We start from the raw sequence: 21,847 nt of genomic DNA, 5'->3' as shown, positions 1-21,847 counted from the left end.
AACTGAAGCTCCATGATGATCATGTCAAGGTGGACCCTTGTAGTCTGGGGGCAGCTCTTAAGTGGATGTGGACTCCATCACCATCACTTAACTCTGGAACAGCAAAGAGACTAAAACTGCTGGAATGTTTCTTTGCTCATGCCAATTCCCTTTCCACAGGCACTGTCTGGGGCAAAACTGTGTGTTACTATAAATGCCCTAATTTGCAAACACCTCTGTGGCCACAGGGTTTGGTTTAACAGACAAACTTTTTTTGAGTAGTATATTTTTTTTTTCAATCTGCACTGTATCTCAGTGAATATTTAATTCTTTTTCTCCTTTTGAAGAAGCTAATAAGTAAAAATGGGAATCAGCTCAAGTATTCCAAAACGGCTGAGCTTCTGAGCATTTGTCTGTGTGTGAATGTGACTTGTGGAAGAAAAGCCCAAATGAAATGTGGCAGGCAAAGCAGAATTAAAGAAAATTTGTAATAAATAACTCTTGATTAAAGCGTAGGCTATGGGAGTATGAAAAACACAGACATTACACAACTGAATCCTGTCCTGGTAACATGTTTTAGAAATAACTGACTAATGAATGTCTCAAATTGCTGCCAGACTTCTTTGAAAAGTCATGGAAAACTAGGAGAGAGATAAAAATGTGACATCTGGAAGCAAGTTATAATTTCTCATACGAAGCAGAAGAGTTGCAAAAGGAAGAACCACTCTGTGTCCCAGACTGAGTGTTTGGTGGGGAGCCCAGCATGGCTGCACACTGGCTCCTGACAAGTGCAGCAGCTCCTGGTGCAAAAGGGATGAGCAGAACCTCCTGTGATCCTCCTGGCAGGATGGCTGCTCTCCTGTCTTCTGCAGGTGTTGAGAAAAGGATGAGTGTGAGCAGGAAGACACCAGTTATGGGGTTTTTTTTCTCTTACTGGAACCTTCCTCAGCTTTAGTGTGTTCCTTGCTTGGTTCATTTTATTACCCTCAGCCCTTCACATTCTTTTTGCAGCCAGCCCTCGTGGTCAGCCCTTATCTATAACATGCTGAGTTACTGGGTTATGATCATCAATCTTTGCTGTTTAACTTTCCCAGATACTTGGAGGTTATTTTGAAGAGCTAAAGTGCCAGCAGAACTTCCTGGGGACCTTGCTCTGTATTTTCTTCTAACCACTTACTTATCCAAGCAAACTCCTCTTTTGTGGTGGTACCTTAGTTTTCTCAAAATCCTGTACTGAAGGATGTTGCAAAGCTGTTTGGGAAATGCAGGTAGCCTGATGATCCATTGCAGCTCAGATCTTCCTTACCCATGTGGTTGTTGACTCCTCTGGAGAGCCTGGATTGTTCCTTGTGGCCAGAAGGGAGAAGCTGCATTGACTTTTCCCAAGTCCAGCAGTAATGCTGCTTGAGGATGAGATTTTCCTTATTCTTACTCATTTATCCTTGTGTCTCATCTCTCTTTGTCTATTTACTGCTCAGTGTCTTGGCTCGTCCACAAGACAGTCTGAATTTGAAGGCTTGGGCTGGTTTATGCACCCCCTGTGGTGTGTGGTGTCAGTGTGGGAATCCTTGTAGCTCCTTCCGTGGTGCCTGCAGGAGCAATGAATTCATTTAGCCTTATCCTCACTGAGTCTTGCTTTTTATTCCTGTATCATGTGTCCACACTTTCTGGCAGGCTTTCTGCCAGGCCTAAAGTAGATAACCACAATTTTGGTGCCTCTTGCTCACAGTCCCCAAATTTTTCTGGCCTGTGTTGGCATGGCTTTGGTCCCTGTGGAGCCTTTCACATAATGCAGGAGGTGATGGGAGCTGGCTGCTCCTCTGACATCCCCAGGCAGCACTGCCCAGGCGTGGAGCTCATCAAATACTGAGTGGTTTTGGCATATTTTAGATCCAGCACAAGAACACACAGGGTGGTGAAAATTCAGGTTTTCAACGTGTGCTGATTGATTTTGGGAGCAGTGGGTATGACATGTGGGGGAGGGAAGAGGTGAGCCTCAAACTGACTTAAAATCAAAACTAAATTGGCTTTGATAAGGCAGGATCTGGAGAGAGTGTTTCTCACTGAGTTACTAGGGCAAAGGTGCTTTCAGCTTGTGGTTGTGGTGGTTCTGTCTTACATACTAGTTGAGATCACAGCAAGAAGTCCCATTTTAACAATGCCAGGGAGATAACTTCTCCATTCTCAAGCCAGTTAGGAAAAAATATCTTAAACACAATAAAACTGCTTTTACTTATAACTTTCTGCTCTTATTTACTATGAATTTATTGCTTATTACTTACTTTTGTAGCTCTTACTTGGGGATTTGAGAGTGCATTGGAGAATTAAAGGTCCTGCTCAGCTCCTTGCAGAGAGATCCTGGGGGATTTTCTCTTTCTCATTTTCCCATTCCCATGGCCCATTTGCACTGTTTTTCTTTGCTGAAATTAGGGGACTTCTGCAGCATTTGAAATGCCCTTGAGCTTCCTCTAATTGCCTATGGGTGTGTACATGGGAGTCCTACCATGTGGTTTTTCCACTAATTTCTCTCCTTCCTGGAGAAGCAGTTTCTCCTCTGAACTTGAGTTGTGACATATCTCAGATCACATCTGAAGCTTTTCAGGTGTTTGGCAATTTCTGCAGTTTTCACTTTTGAGTGCCTAATTTTTTATTCCCTTCCACCCTGTGAACCTTTCAGGTTTGTCACAGCTTTGCATTTTATTGTAAGTGATGCTTTCTCTTACCTGCAGGGGTTTTGACATTTCCCTGATGGGTGTTATAGAGTGGAGCATCACAGAGGTGCTGCATGAAATAGCAATGATACAGAAAAAGGAGTTGGCCATTAATTTTATTCTATTTTTTGTCAGATTTAGGGGCTTCTGTCTCATGTTTCTACCCTGGCTGCCAGCAGTGAAGTCCATGGAAATTATTTAGTTAAATTACTTGATTTGATAATCCATAATTAGCTGTATGCTGTTGTTCATTATTAACTTAGAGGAGTGATTTTGCTTGGGATGATAAATGTTGGAAGACAGTTTTTGCTCCTGGAGGGCTCAGAGTGGGCTGGGGTCTGCTCCAGCTCTACTCCTGCTCAGGCATCCAGTAATGTGCTTCCTGCAGAGGAGGAGTAGCTGCTCCAGGGCTTTGCAGGAGTACAGAGACACCTGTGAAAGGGGGCAGAGGTTTGACAGCTGTTGAAAATGGGATGATACAGCCACATAAAAACTCTACATATCAAATAAATTATGCTTCTGCAAAGAGGTTTTGATAGCAAGCATATGTGTAAAAATGGATTTCATTAAGGCTGAAACAGGGAGAGAAAGAGGCTTTGCATTATTTCTGGTCATCAGGAAGTTTCTGTAAGGGAAACACATAGTTTGTGGTCTTGGAAAGTAGAAATTTCATCTGATACAAAGAAATTTTGCAAGAGACACAGCAGTTGTTTTGATGGGGAAGGTGCTGGTCAGGACTGCACTGCCTTTAGCAGCAGGTGTTTGGAGTCAGGCTGTAATTTTCCTCCTTTTTTGTGGTGTTGTGTGGGATGAGGGCTTGTTGAGAAAAGTGCTCTCCTTCTCAAGTCAGGAAATGAAAGTGCTGAGCATTCAGAATATCATGAGAGCTAAGAGGTGAAAGAGTTTGCTTTCCTTTTTTATGGGGAAAAAAGGAAATAAACAATAAAAGATACGGTTTAAATATGGAACAGTTAACTGTGGAAGATATTGGGAAAAGATGATAGGAGACTAGTTAAAGAGCTCTGTGCAGTTGACACTGCTGCTAGAGCAGTATGCCTGTTCTTCTTTAAACCTGGAAGTTTTCTAGGGTGAATTTGGGGAGAAAAAAAAAAACCCCAAGCTGAGAACAGCTAACAAATGTAACCTTTCTTCCATCAGACGTGCCAAGTGTGCCAGATGATGCTGCCCAACCAGTGCAGTTACTGTGCCCACCAGAGGATCCACGCTCACAAGTCGCCGTACTGCTGCCCCGAGTGCGGGGCCGTGTGCCGCTCCGCCTACTTCCAGACCCATGTCAAGGAGAACTGCCTGCACTACTCCCGCAAGGTTGGCTTCAGGTGGGTGTTCCCTGGGGAGCTGCCATTTACCCCTCTGCAGTGAGGTTGTGGCTGTCCATGTCTGTTGGAATTCAGGACGTACCTCTGGCTGTCCTGAATTGCCTGAACTCCTGCCGGGGGGCTCAGAGACCTTGGCACAGAGCACAAGACACTTGTGACTTTGATTATGACTCATGGAAAAAATTACCAACCTTGCATGAGGATCTGCAAGCCAGGAATGTCTAAGTAGAATGATAGTTTGTCATGGGGTGAAAAATAGATTTTTTGGGGTTTTTAGAATGGGGGTTCAGGAGGCAAGATGGAGGAATCTGAGCGTGTCCAGCCTTTCTCCTTCTTCTTCTTGGCCTCCATCTTCTGCTGTGATGTTGGCACCTTTGGATTGGTTTAAGGTAGAAGCTCGCTGTCTAACATAGGTGATAGGTATTGGGAAGTTATGGTAAATAATGTACACGTAGTTTTTAGTATAAAAAGATAATACTGCCCTGAGGGCAGTCAGTGTGCCTCTGTCTGACCTGCTGAACAGACCTCGGCAGGCCAGAGAAAAAATTTTATAGACAAGAAAAAATAAACAACCTTGAGAATGAGAATAGAAGAGTCCTGACTCCTCCTTCAACTGCCAGGCTGGGAAAAGAGACTTTCTAACACATCTTGGGGTCACCCTGACCAGCAGAATTCCGAGACCTGTCCTGGCTGTGCTCCCTCCCAGTTTGTTTTACAGCTCCCTGAAGGGAGGTTGTAGCCAGGTGGGGTTGGTCTCTTCCACTGGCCAGCACTGACAGAACCAGAGGACACAGCCTCCAGCTACATCAGGGAAGGGACAGGTTGGATATCAGGAAGAAATTTTTCACCAAAAGAGTAATAAAACACTGGAATGCTCTTCCCAGGGGGGTGGCAGAATCACCATTTCTGGATGTGTTGAAAAAAAGACTGGACATGGCACTTGGTGCTATGGTCTAGTTGAGGAGTTAGGGCACAGGTTGGACTTGATGATCTTAGAGGTCTCTTCCAACCTCATGATTCTGTGATTCTGTTTTGTGTCTTCTCACTGGCAAAGCAGGAAACAAAAAAAAACCAGTCCTTGACCTAGGACAAACCTAACTTAGCAAAAAGCAAAACATCAGTGTGTTATCAATGTTATTCTCATTCTGAATCCAAAACACAGCACTGTAGCAGCTACTGAGAAGAAAATAACTCTGTTCCATCTGGAACTAGGACATCCATCCCAGGTAGCTCAGGCTCCCTGAGAAGCTGGGATTTACACCTCTGCAGTTTGGTTGTGCTTGTGAGGTTGTGGCTGTGTCTGTCCTGGCTGTGCTCCCTCCCAGTTTGTTTTGTGTCTTCTCACTGGCAAAGCAGACACAAAAAAACTCCTGGTCCTTGACTTAGGATAAACCTAACTTAGCAAAAAGCAAAACATCAGTGTGTTATCAATGTTATTCTCATTCTGAATCCAAACCACAGCACTGTAGCAGCTACTGAGAAGAAATTACCTCTCTTCCATCTGAAACTAGGACATCCATCCCTGGAAGTGTTCAAGGCTAGGTTGAACAGGGCTTGGAGCCACCTGGTGTAATGAAAGGTGTCCCTGCCCATGGCAGGGAGTGGATGGGATGAGTTTAAAAGTCCCTTTCAACCCAAGACATTCTGTGACTGTGAACTGTGTCTTACTTACAGCAGAAATGAAAGTGGATGTAGCTGGAGCCTGGCATGGTTTTCTGCATGACAGAACACATTTGAAATGGGAAATAATTACTAACTGGATTTAAGGGAGGTTTCTGAAAGCAGACATTATTTTGTGGTGTCTTTGAGCTGAAAAGCTCTTGTATTGAATTCACGTTGCAGCTGGATGTCTCGGGATTGATATTACAGCAAAAAGATTGCAGATCTTAATCCTGTAAATCTCCTTAAGGCTTGAATTTATATTTATGTCAGTTTTAATGGGCTTGAGGATGTGTGCCTTTATGAGAAGGGCATAGATTATTTCCATCTCTGCCCCTGCTAATGTCCAAACATTTCTCATGAGCTGAGACAGGTGGAGAAGGCTCCCAAGTTTCTGGATGTGGTACAATATCTTTTCTCCAAGTAAACTGCTTGCTCTAATAAGATGTTACTTCTCCCTGTGAGCTTTCCCTCCTTGGCACGTTTAGATCACCTGAGCTGCAGCACAGCTCTTAAGACATGATGATTTGTTTGGGAGATGAGACTGGGTGGTCTTTTGAGTTTCCTTAAAGTTCTGGTTTTTCTCTTGCTTGCCATTAAATACTCTGAGAATTCAAACAAACAGGGCAAATTCTGCTCTTGGAGATGTTCTTTTAAGATGTCTGCAACTTCAGGAAGCTCTGCTGTGTGGTTTGGTCTGAATCACACTGAGGTTTTCAAGGGCTTTTTCTTTCAACCGTGAAGACAAGAGGCACATAACAAACTAATTCTGAGTTTAATTATATACAGATAAGGTTTTTTAATGTGGGATCTGATTTGAGGAGACCCAGCCCTCAACAAAGAATTAATTCCATCACATATTAAATAGCTGTGACACTGGGGCTGTTTGAAAATGAGTTAATCTGGGGAGGAGGAAAGCTGGAGCAAAAAATGTTTTCCCTGAGATGGAAAAAGGGGAATGGAGGAGATGTCAGAAAATTCACTTGGGGTTTCAGTGGCACCTGGGAATTGAGCAAGGAGAGCTTCCTTCTGTCTACAGATGCCTTTAGCAGATACCTACTCTCTGTTCCAGGGACATTATGAAAGTTCTAAATGAAGGCAAAGCTCACAAATTATACTTAAGGATTTTTTAGCTTTACCCAGCTTCTCTAAAAGCTGAATTTCTTTAACTTCTCCTCTAATTCACATCTACTGGAGCTCATCTGTGAAAGCTGAGTCCACTAGACAGGTCAATGTCTGGCTGTGCCATCCTTGTTATCCTGCCTGTCTCTGCTGCAGGGCTGATGTCACTGACAGTGTTGAAAACAGAAGAGATAAATTCTGGTTGCAGAACCATATCTAGATAATCTGTAGCATCTGCCCTGTAGTCACAGAGTGACTTCATTCTTTTCTTTCACATTTCTTACTTGCAGAGCTGAAAAGCTGAGGAATTCTTTAAATCCCTCCCAGGATCAGCTTGATTTTAGCTGCTTCTCTTTATGTCCCTATTTTTCTTGAATTTCTGGAGCACAGGTTTGGTTTTGTGATAAGGCCTTATTCTGTCTCCTTTTCTGCTCATAACCCTGTGCTTTCAAATAAATTTGGGGTATGGTTGTTTTATTTGGAGTTGAGTCGTGGCTAGTGATTGCACTGAAAATGAGAATGGTCTTCTACAGTTAAAAATTAAACTCACCAAGATTGTCCTTAATGCTCCTTTCTTCTTGGCTCCAAGTGTCACCTTCCTCACTTTTTCCAAGCCCCTTCCAGCTGTCCCCACCAATTTGGGACTCATTTTTCTGCTTGGTGCCATTTGGAGAATTGAGGGGCTGGAAGGTGATGGCATGGGAAGCATTCTCAGGGTTAAGACAACATCTTATCTCCTCTCACATGATGCTTTCCAAGACTTCCAGCCAACCCTCCTTGCCCTGAGGGATCCAGCAGCACTGGGGATGATAGCAGGATTTGCAATTTGCAGGAATTACATGGCAAGCCCCTTGACATCCTCCATCCACTTTGTTCAGCTAATTAGTTTATGAGACCTTGTCCTTCTGGCACTGGGATTCTTAATTACAGCGTGGCTGTTGTTTAGACTTCCATTTATTGTAAATTAAATTAACCTGTGATCGTTTGACCCTGAGTTAGTGCTTGTTTCATTCCTCATTCCTAATCAAGTACTTCCCAAAATCAAGCAGAACCATCTCTTTTTAGTTCAGGGAGTATTTGTGGAGGAAGCCCCTTGGATATTCCTGGATGTGCCAGGATTAGTATTTGTTCTTCCATTTATACTTTGGGCAATCATTCTTCCATAATAACCTGGCTCCTGGTGTTACTGTGTTAGAAAGTCTCTCTCCCCCTGTCTCATATGGTTGAAGATCAGGCTTGAAGGCAGAACTAGCCCAGCAGAATGTCTTCATGCTTCCCCAAAGGTCACACCAGCTTCTGTCACTGCTTCCCTCTTGAAATTTAGGAAAACAGCAATTCTCTGTTTTCTTAAAAGTGTGGGGAAGAGGGTTTGGCTCCTTCAGGCTGGCTTCTGCCTAATGATCTTTTGAAGTGCAACTTCAAAGCCTGGGCTTGTTTCCTAAACGCTGCTGGGAGGCTGGTTTGGAGGGAAGGATATTCCAGCAGCTTGTTTGTTTATGATAGGGGCTTGGAGCTGTGCCAGTGCACGATAGCTGGGGTCCATCTGTGCCAGCAGCACTGAGCACATGTCCCCCAGCAGTGCTGTGGGCAGACATAGCCCTCAGGGGAAGGAGGGAAATGAGGGGAAAACCTTTTTATAAGGTGAGGAGGTTATTCCTTGTGCATCTCTTAAATCCCACCAATGCAAGGTTGGCCCTTGCATTACCTGGCTGGGCTCCCCTGCTCTAACATCTGGACATGCAGTGCTGGCTCAAGCAGAGTTCCACTGGTGTCATTTTGATGGAATATCCTTGGGAGAGGCTGTTCTGGTTCCAGCTCAGCAGAGGTGCACCTGTGGGGTGGAAAACCCTGTGGCTGGTGTGCTCAAGGCAGGGGAGGACAGGTGGCTGCATCCTCACATGCCCTTGTAAGTTGGAGTGTGGCATCTCTGAGCACAGCAGGCAGATCTGGGGAGTGTCAAAGTTAAATGAAATGAGGCTGCTGATTGTTGCCATCTTGTGGGAATGTTAGGTAGGACCTGTCCCAGGTGTGTGTCTGGAGGAGAGGCAAGCTGGGAACAGCAGGGTGGCCCTGCTCTCCTCTTGGCCTTGTTTACAGCTGCTGAGAAGAATCCTTTTTTGCTTCTCCCTCTCTCTTCTCTGAGCACCCAAACATCCCTTTCAGACAAGCACTTTCTAGGCAGCACCTGTATCTTAATGATTTTAATGAGCTTTATCAGTTTCTTGGGTGTTTCTATTGCTGTTCTCAGTATCTTTGCTGTTGCTATTGTGATTTTCTGGAGCTCAGTGGAGTAGCAATTGCTGAAGATTCCTGACTGGATATTCTTTCTCTTTATTTTGTACTGGGGGCTAACTGGTATTTGTGCTGCTTTTTGCCACAGGGAGATCTCATCAGGTACTTTAGTCTTTCACTTGTGCCCTGTGCTGGAATTGGCTTGCACACGTACAGGGCTGGCATTTTGTTGAACCACATCTTCATTCTTTTTTGGATTATTTTAGTCTCTGAAGGTTTCTTTTATAGATCTTGTTGGTACCATTTAGCTGTGAGTTCTGCCCAGAATTCCTGTGTTGTATTCCTCCTTGACTCTTCCACATTATTATACAGAAGAGATTGAACTGATTGAATCAAGGACCCACCACAGCCTGGTCCTCCCATCTGTGCCATTCCATGGGTGTGTTGGAAGTGGTGCTGTGGCTGTAACCCAGCTCTTTGTCATGCCTCCCCAGGTGCATCCACTGTGGAGTTGTCTTCATGACCCTTGCCATGCTCAAAGTGCACATCCACGAGAAACACTGCGAAGTCTTCCACAAGTGTTCTTTTTGCCCGAAGGCCTTCAAGTCTGCTGACACCACCATGGCTCATGTGGCCAGCCAGCACCCAGCAGAGCCTCACAAGACTACTCAGTAAGTGTTTTGGTTTTGTCTCTTCTCCTTTGCTGGATGGATCCAGGATTCCCCCTTTCCCTCACAGGTTTTTTTTCTGTTTATGGTTTTTATCCTTGTATAAGATGATCTGCTGCTTTGTCTGCCAGCAGGGGTCTGTTCCAAACCAGAGCATGCCTTGGTACAAGCACAGTCTCCTGGGTGGGAGGAGAGGGCTTTGGTCAGGCAAGAGCTAAATATCCAAAAAAGGAACCTAATTGTCACCTCTTTGTCCAGCAGGACCCTCAGTGGCACCTCTTGGTAGATGGCTCCAGGGCATCTAGCACTTGAAGGGAAGAGGAGAGTTATCCCAGGCAGTGTTGCCCCCAAAAATCACTAGAGAAAAGACTCCTGATTTTTCCACCCTGTAGCTGTTCCCTCCAAGGCTTGAGCTAGTGCCAAAAATCTGTGCTTTAAGTGAGGAACTATGGAAAGGTGGGATTGAAAGCAGTGTGTAGCTGGCTGGTTTGCTTTGTGTTTGCTTCCATCTGTCTGTGCTCATACACACGGGTTATGCATATGCATAGAAGTAAATTTATTTTTAGCAAGCTGTGGTATGTGCCTGAGGCATTTTGATGTTCTTCCCAGTTGAGTTACTGGTTCAGTTGCCCACGTGGGTGTGTGTTGACAATACATGGAGAGCACAGCCCTCCTCAGAAGTCCATCCCTTTCTGGAGTTGCTGGGATAACTTTTGACATTGTTTTCTTGAGGCTGAGAGACTGAATTTACTTTCTTTAATTGTTTAAGGGTGATCTACAAATGCTCTTGTGAGATGGTATTTAACAAGAAGAAGCTGCTCCAAGAGCACTTCCAGCAGAACCCCAGCAAGTTGTTAGTGGGAGTGTTTAAGTGCCCACAGTGTCAGCTGGTGTATATGCAGAAGCAGCAGCTAATGCAGCATGTCAAGGTAGGTAACCCTCTCCCTTACTGGTGCAAGATCTTATTTTTTGAGTTCACAGAGAATTTACATCAACCATGTGAGGCAAGTGGTTCAAGAAGTGGAAGATTCTTGAGGAATATCTTGGTGGAAAATACAGACTGCAGTGATTTACAGGGTCTGGAAATGTCAGTGGAGTGGTTTGTATTAGTTGGTCTTAATGCTGGCAGTTCCTCTCATCTAGATGCATTTTAGCTGTATGACAAAAACTTGTTTATACAGGTAAAGCTCTTTGATTTTTAACTCTTCTATTTTCATAGAAGCACAGAATCACAGACTGGTTTGGATTGGAAGGGACCTTAAAGGCCATCTCGTTCTACCCCCTGCAGGGACACCTTCCACTATCCCAGGTTGTTCTGGGTGCTGTCCCCTGTGTCCTTGAACACTTCCAGGGCTGGGGAGTCCCCAGCCTCTTAAACTCAAGGAAAGTAATTAAATTCATGTGGCAGCTTTTTCTTCAGTTGGGAGACATGAACAATTATTCTCTGCCCACACTGTTACTGAATTTATGTAGTGGAAGCTGGATCTGCCATTTTGGATGCTCCTCCAGAGAGCTTTGGCCCCTTTGCAGCAGCCTCAGAGGAGGTTGTGTGGCATTTAACAGCCTGATTCCCTGCTGCTCTGAACCACCCCAGACTGCAGGAGGTGACTGAGAGAGGCAGAAGTGATTGCCCTGGAAGTACCAGCCTTACAGATCTCATTATCCCATAAATATAAAAGGGCTACACTTTTCTGTTCTCTTACTCAGGGTGTTTTTATGTTCAGTGTCTAACAGCACTCCACGAAAATCATCTCAGAAGATTTCTCTGTGGCATTCTGAAGAAAGAGCTTGCCCTTTGATGAGGGGAAAAAAAAGGACATTTTTTTTTTTAATCAGTGACTTTATTTTGTTTATACTAACACTGAGAAAGCCAGAAGATTTTTTAGCTCATTCCTGAAAGCAAAACCCATTCAAAACTCCTTCCTTGCTCTCTCCCCCATGTCTTTAACTTGCAAATCTGGAAGTGCTTTGCATGCAGTAATGAATTACAATTTGAAGCCCTCCTCTGAAGCTGATGATTGCTAATCTTGGTGCATTATAGCTAGGAAAATAGAGTTGAGATTAAGGCTAGGACCTTCTCAAGAAGTATTCATCCCCAGTGCTAAAAAACTGGAGCTGAGATACCTTGTGGTTCATTGTCAGATCCCAGCCCAGGGACCTGCCTGCAGCAGTCTGTGCATCAGCACCCCGAGATCTTCACCACAAAACTTTGGCTCTTAACCTCTGAGGTGACTGAAGGCTTTTTGGCTGTGGCAGTGGAGTAATTGCACTCCCCATCTCCTCTGAGATCACCTTCATGTGGTAGAGTTTTTAGGAGGTGCTGTCTAGTGTGTGCCTACATGCAAAATAAAGAATCCATGTCCCTCCTTATCTTCCTCAGGTTCAGAGCGTTGCAGAGCAGGAGTTAGCTCTGCTTCCTGGTGTTGATTCTGCAGAGAAATCACTTCATTTTTCCATGCTCCTCATTTGTTTTCCCCCTGTGGTGTAACAGTGGAGTAATGGGCACTGAAACACTCCAGAGATTTCCAGATAGGGAGAAAGGTGATGTGTCTGTGTTCTTGAGGAGCTGGCAGTGCTGTGGCTTCTGTGATCATCAGCTGGGCCAGGTGCAAAGTGCACAGACTTCTCAGCTGAGACCCTTGTGTTTGGAGGTTTGTTTGGTGTCTGACCCACAGAAAGACTTCCAAATGCCTGGGGCTTTCATGTGTTGAAACTTTACCCGTTATTAATTACTGTGCACAGTTAAACCTCTAAATTAGCCTTTTGTGTGGATGAACTGTTGCTGTTCCTGGGGGAGTTTCTTGAGGTTTCTTTGGTATGTTGCTCTTTTACTTGCTTTTGCTTTCCCACAGCTCTTCATTTTTAGATTGTTTTCCTTATGTTCAATTTTCTTTGTTAAAATAACTTTTTGGGGGACTTTTGGATTTTGGCCTGTTGAATAACCAAAGAGCCTGGAGCCATATTCCTTGTAAGGCTGGTTCCTGGCTTTGTACTTTGTCTTATACGTCAGGAGCAAAGTTTTGAACCATGAAAAATGTAAATATCAATAGATGGAGTGGAATTGAAGGAAATAGACTTGGGGAAACTTTAACATTTTCTCTTTCCTTCCCTTGAGCAAAAATGAAGCAGCTTTGGAGCCCCCAGGATAGCACCAAACATTTCATTCAGAGCTTACCAAAGCTCTGTGTTTTTAGAGCTTAAGCTCTTGAAATAATGACAACTGAAATTTCTCTTCCATTATATCTTCCCTGTTTAACCAGAGTTCCCAGGGCTCATCCAAAATGCTGAACAGGCAGCACCAAGGAGTGGCTGGTGTCATGCAGGAAACAGAAATAGAAGCTTCATGTTTCTTAGGAAGATCTCTTGTCAGGGAAATCACTGCAGCAGCTTCTAGGAGAAATGGGAAAACATACAGGAGCAAGACAACAACACATTGTTTGGCCAGTGGGGATTTAAATCATGTATTTAAATAGTAAATGGTATTTATTTATAAATGTGTGAAATATTAATTACATGTAAATGTTTCATGCATTTCCACTATGACTGTTACACAGGGTGTTCATGGAGTCCCCCGTAATCCTGAGGAGCTCGCAAACTTTCGGCAGAAGTCTGAGAAGGCTTCAAGGAACCAGGTTCATACCTCACCAAAGGAGCTTTTGGTAGCCAATGGGACTTCCCCCTCTCCTCTGGTGAGGAAAGACATGAGGGTGGAAGGACATAACCCTGAATCCAAGTCCAGACTGAGAAGAACTGGTTGGACTTGCAAGGAATGTTCGCAGTGGATCCCTGATCGGGAAACCTATGTGTCCCACATGAAGAGAAATCATGGAAGGGTAAGGACTGGGGTGAAACACTTGAGCTAGGGAGCAGGGGAAGAGCACCAGCCTCCTGCATTCCAGGCCCCTTTGCAGGGCTGTCATTACAAGAACTGCAAATCTCATTTTTTGTGTGTTTCATCCAGCTCAAGCTTTGACCTACTTTTGTCAAGCTAATCCTTGTTCCTGGCAGAACATGGGCCAAGATGCTGTGTGCAGCCAGATTTCTCAGTATTTTGACATCAGAATTTCTTGTTTGATATCCTGAGTCACCAAGCCATGAATGGGAATCTGGATCATGGTGTTTGAGTCCTTGTAGCTTGATTTGGAGTGGGCTGTGTTGTCCCACTTGATGATGTTCTCACTTCAAGAGAAGAAGATGAGGGCAGGCTAAGTGCTGGATTTTCCCATTTGAATGTCACAGAAGTAGGAAATTGGACAAATATTTTTTTTAATACATATATGTACTCATTAAACAAGTCTAAGAAGATTTTAACTGGAATGTGCATGCAGGTTATATACAGGGCTGTAGGAAAATTTGGGGGAGGCTGATTACAGGACACTTTCTTAGGGGGATGTGGATATCGTACATGGATAACAGGCCCATGTGATGCTTTTTAGCATTTTGCCCTTTTCTTGTGCTGAATTATGAGGAGGGAGAGGGGTAAGTGGACTTGTACTTAACTGGGTTCCTGCTGCTTTCTGGGGCTGAAGGGACCTTCCACTGAGGGAATTCTGCATGGGGTCCAGTGGTTCCAAATGAACCTACAGAAAAAGCATGTATGTAATTCTTAATAAAAACATCAATAAAACCAAGCATGTGCTTTAAGTAGTCCTGGTTTTATAAGATCAGTGCTGGTATTACCCAACTGTAGGGCTGAATCTAAGTGGGATCTCAAAGTCTTAGTGATCTCCATCAGCAGAATGACATATTATTAAGGGATTTTGTTGCATCTGAGAGGTAACGTCCCGGTGAAGAGGAGGGGAATTAGAATCCAACCAGTGCCTTCCATGTGCCTGCTGCTGAAAGCTGTTTCTCTTTCCCTGGCAGTCCATGAAGAGATACCCCTGTCGGCAGTGCGAGCGCTCCTTCAACGCCTCCAACAGCCTGCGCAGACACATCCGCAACAACCACGACACAGCAAAGAAGGTCTACACCTGCTGGTACGTACCCAGTGCCACTGGGCAGCAGCAGCCTAATCCTCTGAGTCTGGAAGTTGTAATTACTCATGTCTGCTGCTCCTGTCTGCGAGTTACTGAAGCAAAGTGAGGAGAAGAATGTGTTAAGCATAAGAGACTTAGTGGCTAAAAAAACCTCTTGCTTTCGATTGCACAATGAATGTCTTTTAGAAACTTGAGGGAAGGTTTGGTTTGATATCTGCAGGTGTGTCCTGGTTCAGGGCAAATTTTGGAGAGAACCCCCAAAGGGCTCCTCTAGGAAGGCAGGTTCAATCGGCCCCTCCCCGCAACGGGTCCGGGTGAAAAATACCTCCTTGGAGAAAAGTGGAAAAAACCTGTTTATTAAACAATAAAACCTAAAGAATATTAAACAAAAAAAGCCCCTTGCTGCTCCAAAAGAGATGACAAACCCAGAAAGTCCCCTCCCAGGTTGCAGCTCAGCTCACTCAGTCCCTTATCAGTCCCTCGGTGCTGGAAATGCCACGGCCTAGGCCCGGCCTGGTGGCTACAGGTGGAGATGCCGGTGCTCTGCTGGGTGTTCAGTCCAGAGCAGGTTTAAACAGCTCCAAAGAAAAGGGAAAAACCCACAGTCCAGGCAACTTCTTTGCCTCAGCTGGCTAAAACTAACTAAAAGAAAGGAGAGCTCCGTCCTGCTGTCTGTCTATCCGCAGACAACGCAGTCCAGGAGCAGGAATGTGCAGGAGTGAGTGCAGTGTCTGAAAACAAACTGCTGCTTCTTCTCTCCCCCCTTCACTCTCTGGAAAGAGTCTTAAAGGTGCAAAGCTTATTATTCAGCACAAACAGAACAGACAGCTGGGGATAAAAGCATCATATAGTCAACCCAGGACAAGGTGGTAAATGAGATTAATTTTTTGCATAGTTGTGATACAGCCAATAAAATATTGGGTCAGTCTTTCATTGCTTTGTGGTTGGTGTGGTCATGCATCACTGTTGTGCCTTCTCCTTGGGTGCAGAAGGTATGTAAAATCCTAATAATGAGCCAGATCTTGTCACTGCTGTGGAATGGCAGAACTGACTGCTCAGGCTGCAGGGCAATGGAGAATTAATCTTGCTTGAGAAGTCACACCTCAAAATTGGAAAATTGATCTGGAGACTTCAGACAAGTTACGGAAATCAGTGGTGAATGAATGAAAATCATTGCTGGTCAACATATTTTAACTGTGGATACAATCTCAGTTGAGGACAAAGCCCAGTGCTTATGAATCTACCTTTATAACTGCTGCAGATAAAGTTGTTTGCTGAGTGACCCTGCAAAATTCCTTCCTGTCTCATTCTGAGACATCCTTTTGAAATAGGATGAAAGCACATTTGGGTTGGAAAAGAAGTTTGCAGTGATGTAGGTTAGGGGATTTTTCTAATTTATCTAAAATTTTGGTTTAATGCAAGCACTTCTGTTGTGTGTTGTCACTTCACTGTACTCAAGTTGCCAAAACCTCATCTGAAGAGTACAAGTACATTCCTCAAATACTGTGTTTCTTTGAACTATCTAGTGAGCCACAGCAGTTTTTAGTAAATTGATATAGCATAGGCATTACCACTGGGAATACATTCCTGATATATTTTTCCATCCAGGACTTCTGTACTTTCCATTTCTTGTAACTGCTCTGACTTGGAACCTCTGGAGGAGATGAAATCTTGGCTCCTGTTGTGTTTCATTTGGCTTTAAGTTTGTGGGTGATGGTCTCTGGTGTTACACTCACCTGATCTGTGTAAATCTGGTTTTTTCTGGATCAGTTGTTTTTTAAGTGGAACGTTTCAGGATCAAAATGAGCATAAGATGTTACTGGGAAGGATTTGTGTGGAAACTCCTGACAGCCTAGGATATGCCAGCCTGCTGCACATTACCTTGTTACTTTTCAGAACAACACACAGCTGTGGATCCACTGGTTCACCCAAGGGACAGTGATCATGCCAGCAGAGAAAACACAGTTAGCAATCCAAGGGAATTGTGGCTGCATTTAGTTCTGCAGCTTGTGGTTGCTCCTTCTCAAAATCTGTTGATGAAGTCTTAATTGGACAGTTGTGCTCTCTTCAATCATTGTAGGGCAGACCCACTGAAACCAGAGCACTCTGCAGATGAAACCTCTTTCTTGAAATACTCTCCCAGCATCTCCAAGAGCTGCTCTTTGTTTGGACCTGAGGTCTCTTGTCCTGTCTTCCATTTGATCCCTCTAAGCTTATAGAGCCCTGCTCTAAAAATCTTACCCTCCAGTCTCTGCATTCCTTCTTTACAGCACTGTGTAAGGCATCACATGTCCACTGCTCCTCCTTTCTTCTGGTTCTGGTGTCTCTTTTCCTTCTTCCTGTTTGGCATTTTGTATCACTCTCACCTGTTACTATTCAGGGGTTTTGATGCCTTAACTTCATGTCACCCTCCTCTCCTGGGTTTCCATGTGAAACATGAATAAAATCTGTCATGGATCTGATTATTGACAATTTTTGTGACTCCAGCATGCTTTCTTGTAGGTGACCTTCCTCTGTCTTCCAACATTCTCAGCTGTGATTTCCCATTTCTCCCCCTGCCTTGCTTAGGTCTCTGGTTTTGGATAAATTTGTAGGGAGCAACCAGTGATGGAGGACTTACTTGAACACCCTCCTGCCATGCTTGTCACTGGAGTAATTCAGGTTAGGCAAGCATCTTTCCCTGCTCACATGAGAAGAATTCTAAATTAGGGCAAATTGCAAAATATTGTGATGTATTGTGTATTTTCTTTCATAATTCACTTGGTTTTTATCTTACTCTTCTTTTCCAAGTCTTAAGTACAAAGTGTCTGAAACACTTGATTTTCAACATGTTTATTTTTGATAAATACCACTTAATAACCTCTCAGCTTTCCTCCACGGAGAAGAAAAATTCCATCATCATTAAATATTGATTTAGCCTCTGAGCAATTCCTTTTAAAACCCAGAAGCATTCAATGAGCATGGCTGCATTTTCACATCATTTAATTTCCTTCTTGTTACTGGAAGATCAGTAGGAATCTTCTTCTGTCCTTTTAGAAGACGTCTTTGTTACCCAGAGACATTTCAGCTCCTCTCTGTTGCCATTAATCCTCTGTCTCAGATGCAGTTAGGGCACTTCAGGGGACTCTGGTGTCACTTGTTGCTCAGGTCTGTGTGTGATGGACCTTCACCATGCTGTGCTGGCAGGCACAGCACAGATACTCAATTTTGGCTTTCCCAGTTGCTAACACAGCCCTCTGTGCACTTCAGGGGGATGTTTGTGTCTGCAAGGCCTGGCACTTATTCCAGGTGATCTCAGTGATCCAGGAGCCAAGGTGCAGACAGCACATCCCCTTCACAGCTCCTTTTTGAGATGTCAGCCAACTCTGGAGCAGCTCTGCCAGGTTTGAACAGGGATTACATGTAAGTAACCCATGTTACATGTTCAGGAGTGTTTCTGCCTAGATTGTAGGTATAAAAGTTGGAATTTCAGCAGTTTGGTAAGAATTTTAACTGTGTTGTGGGAGTACAGTCTGGTGGATGTAGTGCTGGTTCTCCCCGGTGCTTGGGAGTGCTGGGTGCAGGGCTGGGTTGTGTCACACGAGTCACCAGCTCCCTCTGTGTAGTTCTCTCATCTTAGAGTCCATTTTTGTTCTCCCATGTGTTTTCCATCCTGATAATTTGTCCTCTTTTGCACCTGTCACAGGGTGCCTGACCCCCACTAGTCCCTACATTTATTTAGCACTGTAAAGAAGACATGTTCTAGTCCCATTCATGAGCACTGTGGCAAACTCCAAGCTGTGCTAGATTTCTCCCTGGGTAATGTTTTATTATGAAAACGATGCTTTGCTGTGTGTTTTGGTAATCTGATGGTACATTACTCACCAGAGTCTGTCTCCAATTATACCTCTTGGTTTGGCACAATACAAAGAGCATATCCTCTAATAAATTGTCTTCCTTTTTTTTTTTTGTATTTCCAAGGTACTGCACAGATGAAAATCAGACATTTCCTCAGCCATTCATGCTGGAGAACCACATCAGCCTCATGCACGGCATCAAGAACCCAGACTTATCCCAGATGGCCAAAGTGAAAGCTCCAGAGAGAGAGAGAGCAGAAGTAACTGATCCCTATTTTCATGGAAAATTAAATGTACAATTAAATGTTCTTGGCGAGTAGCTGTTCATTCGGGGTGTTACGTCGAGCTGTGGCCTTGTGCCAGTCAAACCCTCCCACCCATAGGGCAGATCTCCTTCCCTCATTCAGTTCCATCCAGCCTGGTTCCCTCTGGCAGGATCAGGGTCAGCAGTGTCAGTGCACCTGAGCTGCACCAGCTCCAGGACAACATGCATTTCATCTTGCATTTCTCAAGATTTTCTCTGGCATTTATTCAGTCTATTTTGTAATTTAAGTCTCTTATTACCCTTGTTTTCCCCTGGTACCCTGTTAACGAGCATGGCACATTTTTCTTTTCTCTCCCTTCTTTTTTCTGCTACTTATAAAAGATTTATTTTCTGTTAAAATGCTCGCTAGATCCATTACCTATGAGAACTGCATTTTTCTTCAGTAGGAGTGTGTTATTTTGTCTAGCAGCTGTAACTGTTCTACTGATTTTTGTTGTGGAGTGGAGGGTTGGCTGCTTGGGTTTCTTTGCTCCATTTATTTTAAAAATACACATTTTCCATACCAGTGCAGGGACATATATAAGCAAGTCATCCTCAGGGGAGAAGAAGCTGCAAGATTTTAAGATAGAGGGGATGAGTTGCTGAGAGATGCCATTAGGACAAAATCTGAGTGGAGGGGAGAATGTTCAGAGTTTAATCTGAGAAGCGTTGTCTGGGCTAATGACCACCCCTGTGTCCCTCAGCTGTCCCTCTTCTGTGGGCTCCTCCTTCCCACACCAAGTCTAAGTAGTTCCCACACCAAACCAAATTTTTACCCAGAGATGTCATGGCTGCCACATCCCTGGCAGTGTCCAAGGCCAGGCTGGACAGGGCTTGGAGCACCCTGGGATAGTGGAAGGTGTCCCTGCCCATGGCAGGGGGTGGAACTCTGGATGAGCTTTAAAGTCCCTTCTAACCCAAACCATTTCATGATTCCTTGATTCTAAACTATTTCCTCATCATGCTTCTCATGTGACAGGACAGCAGCTGAAATCCTGTGCACCGGGTGGGGTGTTTGGGTGTGAGGAGGGAAGGGAATGCCCCAGCAATCCCTTGGCATGACTTCACCCTCAGCATCCTCAGACTCGCGTGTGGATTTTAGCACTTTACTCTCCCGTGGTTTCAAATGATAAAGTAACTTTTTAATCTTATTTTTTTAAGGCAAAATCTCCAAAGAGGATGGCACAGGATGAGCTGGGTGAGGCAGAGAGCGCTGCAGGTTTGGACGCGCCGCCAACCAAAAAACTGAAAACGCCTTGGAAATGCGCAAAGTGCGGCTTTGCCACGGACGTCCGGACTGAGTTCCAGGAACACATCCCTCGGCACAAGAGTGACAGCTCCACCTTCCAGTGCTTGTTCTGCGGCCTCTGCTACACCTCGCACATCTCTCTGAACAGACACCTCTTCATCGTTCATAAAGTCAAAGATGAGGAGGAGGAGGAGAAGGATGAGGAGGATGAGGAGGAGGGAGATGAAAGGCAGAAGTTACAAATAGAGATGGGTAAGAATGGACACGAGGACTACAATGGCGAGTTGAACACTACGGTGGAAGAGGAGAACAAATACAAAGAGTGCAAAAGGGACTCAGCTCTTTGTGAGCACAGTCAGACATGTGGAGCAGAAGGCCCCAACAGCACCTCACAGAACAATCATTCAAAGTCTCTTAAGACTTAAAAGCAAAAAAAAAAAAAAAAAAGCCCTTTTGTTTGATTGGGGGTTTTTTGTTGGGGGGTTTCTACTCAAAATACAGGGTGGGGATGGGGCAAATCTTTGAAATATTCTGTTGATTTCTTGGGATGGATGTTGCAACTCCTGTTTGTAAGGGAAATTTAAAACAGAAAAAAAACAAAACCAACCCTGCCATTGCATCCTAAGCACTAACTCTCTGCCAGCCCAGAGAGGCAAAAAGGGAAAGCAGGGCCAGAACCCTCAGTGGGGTTTGGCCAGCTCCTGAGGATCCAGGAGCACTTTGCAGCTGCAGTTTCCTTCAGACGAGCTCTCCTCCTTTGAGTGTGCACCACCTCAGCCTCTGCCCAGAGCCCTGGCCTCGCCTTCCCAATCTCCCTTTCTTTCTCCTTCTATTTATGGCTTCTTTTTTCTCTCCCCATCCTGCCTTTGTGTTACTCATTTTAACTCATAACGCTGGCTCAGCCAAATGCGCTTGTCAGGACCGTGTTGGCCGATCTGGGATCCGCGTTACACGGGGTGGGTTCGAGCTGTAAGTTGTGCTGGTTATTCTTTAGTTATGCCCAAATAATAACATCCTTTTCCAAAACGCAGCTTAATGAAATGTCTTGGACCTGAATCATCCTTGAAAGAGGATTTTGTGGCCCCAGTCCTCCTTGGGGAGTAGGGTGTTGAGGAGGGCCATGCTGGCCGTGTGTCTGTGGAAGCCATCCTGGGGTGGGCATTGCCAGCCCGGTGCTCAGTGGCTCATCCCAGTGGGGAGCTCAGACTGGCATCATCGCCAGAAGGGGATAACATCCCCCATCAGTGGGGTCAGCTGGAGTGAAACTATTCCGGAGCTCCCAATGTGTCAGTGCCAGGGCTTCCTGACAGCTCATTGAGGGGAGGAGAGGAGCAGAGCTCGGTTCCCAGAGGTGTTTGAACTGCAGGAGCCACCATCCTGCAGCCATCAGTAGCTCCATAGCTCCTCTCCTGCTGTGGCTCGGCACTCCCATCCTTTAGGAGATGTTTCTTTCCATGTAGTCACATTGACTCTCTCTTTCCTCCCTCATTCCTTGTCACACCCATGCTTTGTGTAATACAATTACCTTCTATACCATTATTTTTTTTTCATTCTGTTGAGCCAGAACTCTGCTTGTTATTGTTTACTCTGACAATGTTTAAATAATTTAAGAACTATTTATCTCCTTGCTTGGGCTCCTCACCATGTGGTCTCGTGATGCTTGGATACGGAGCTGTCTGGGTGCTGAATGGTGTTTTGGTTGGATGATAAAGACTGGATGTGGGCTGTTGGTTGGGTGTGGGGTGTCTGTAGGATGGGAGGTGGTGGGGAG

At 44.7% G+C, this 21,847-nt stretch overlaps 1 protein-coding gene across 3 annotated transcripts in view; it reads left to right on the top strand.

Annotated features, from left to right (window-relative positions):
• ZNF592 (zinc finger protein 592) overlaps nucleotides 1-21,704 on the top strand; it is a 37,060-nt gene extending 15,356 nt beyond the window's left edge. For 2 of the 3 annotated variants that reach the window (XM_059858065.1, XM_059858064.1), the window contains exons 3-9: nucleotides 3,849-4,027; nucleotides 9,535-9,711; nucleotides 10,478-10,637; nucleotides 13,263-13,541; nucleotides 14,575-14,687; nucleotides 18,648-18,816; nucleotides 19,989-21,704. In XM_059858065.1, coding sequence (XP_059714048.1) covers nucleotides 3,849-4,027; nucleotides 9,535-9,711; nucleotides 10,478-10,637; nucleotides 13,263-13,541; nucleotides 14,575-14,687; nucleotides 18,648-18,816; nucleotides 19,989-20,501 — 1,590 coding nt within the window. In that variant the 3' untranslated portion in view covers nucleotides 20,502-21,704. The remainder of the gene's footprint in view (nucleotides 1-3,848; nucleotides 4,028-9,534; nucleotides 9,712-10,477; nucleotides 10,638-13,262; nucleotides 13,542-14,574; nucleotides 14,688-18,647; nucleotides 18,817-19,988) is intronic. The other variant, XM_059858066.1, reaches the window with a different exon arrangement.
• The last annotated feature ends 143 nt before the right edge of the window (nucleotides 21,705-21,847 follow it).

The sequence above is a fragment of the Haemorhous mexicanus genome, chromosome 13 (assembly GCF_027477595.1).
Source record: "Haemorhous mexicanus isolate bHaeMex1 chromosome 13, bHaeMex1.pri, whole genome shotgun sequence".
Taxonomy (NCBI): Eukaryota; Metazoa; Chordata; class Aves; order Passeriformes; family Fringillidae; genus Haemorhous; species Haemorhous mexicanus.
This window is presented reverse-complemented; position numbering and strand designations above follow the sequence as displayed.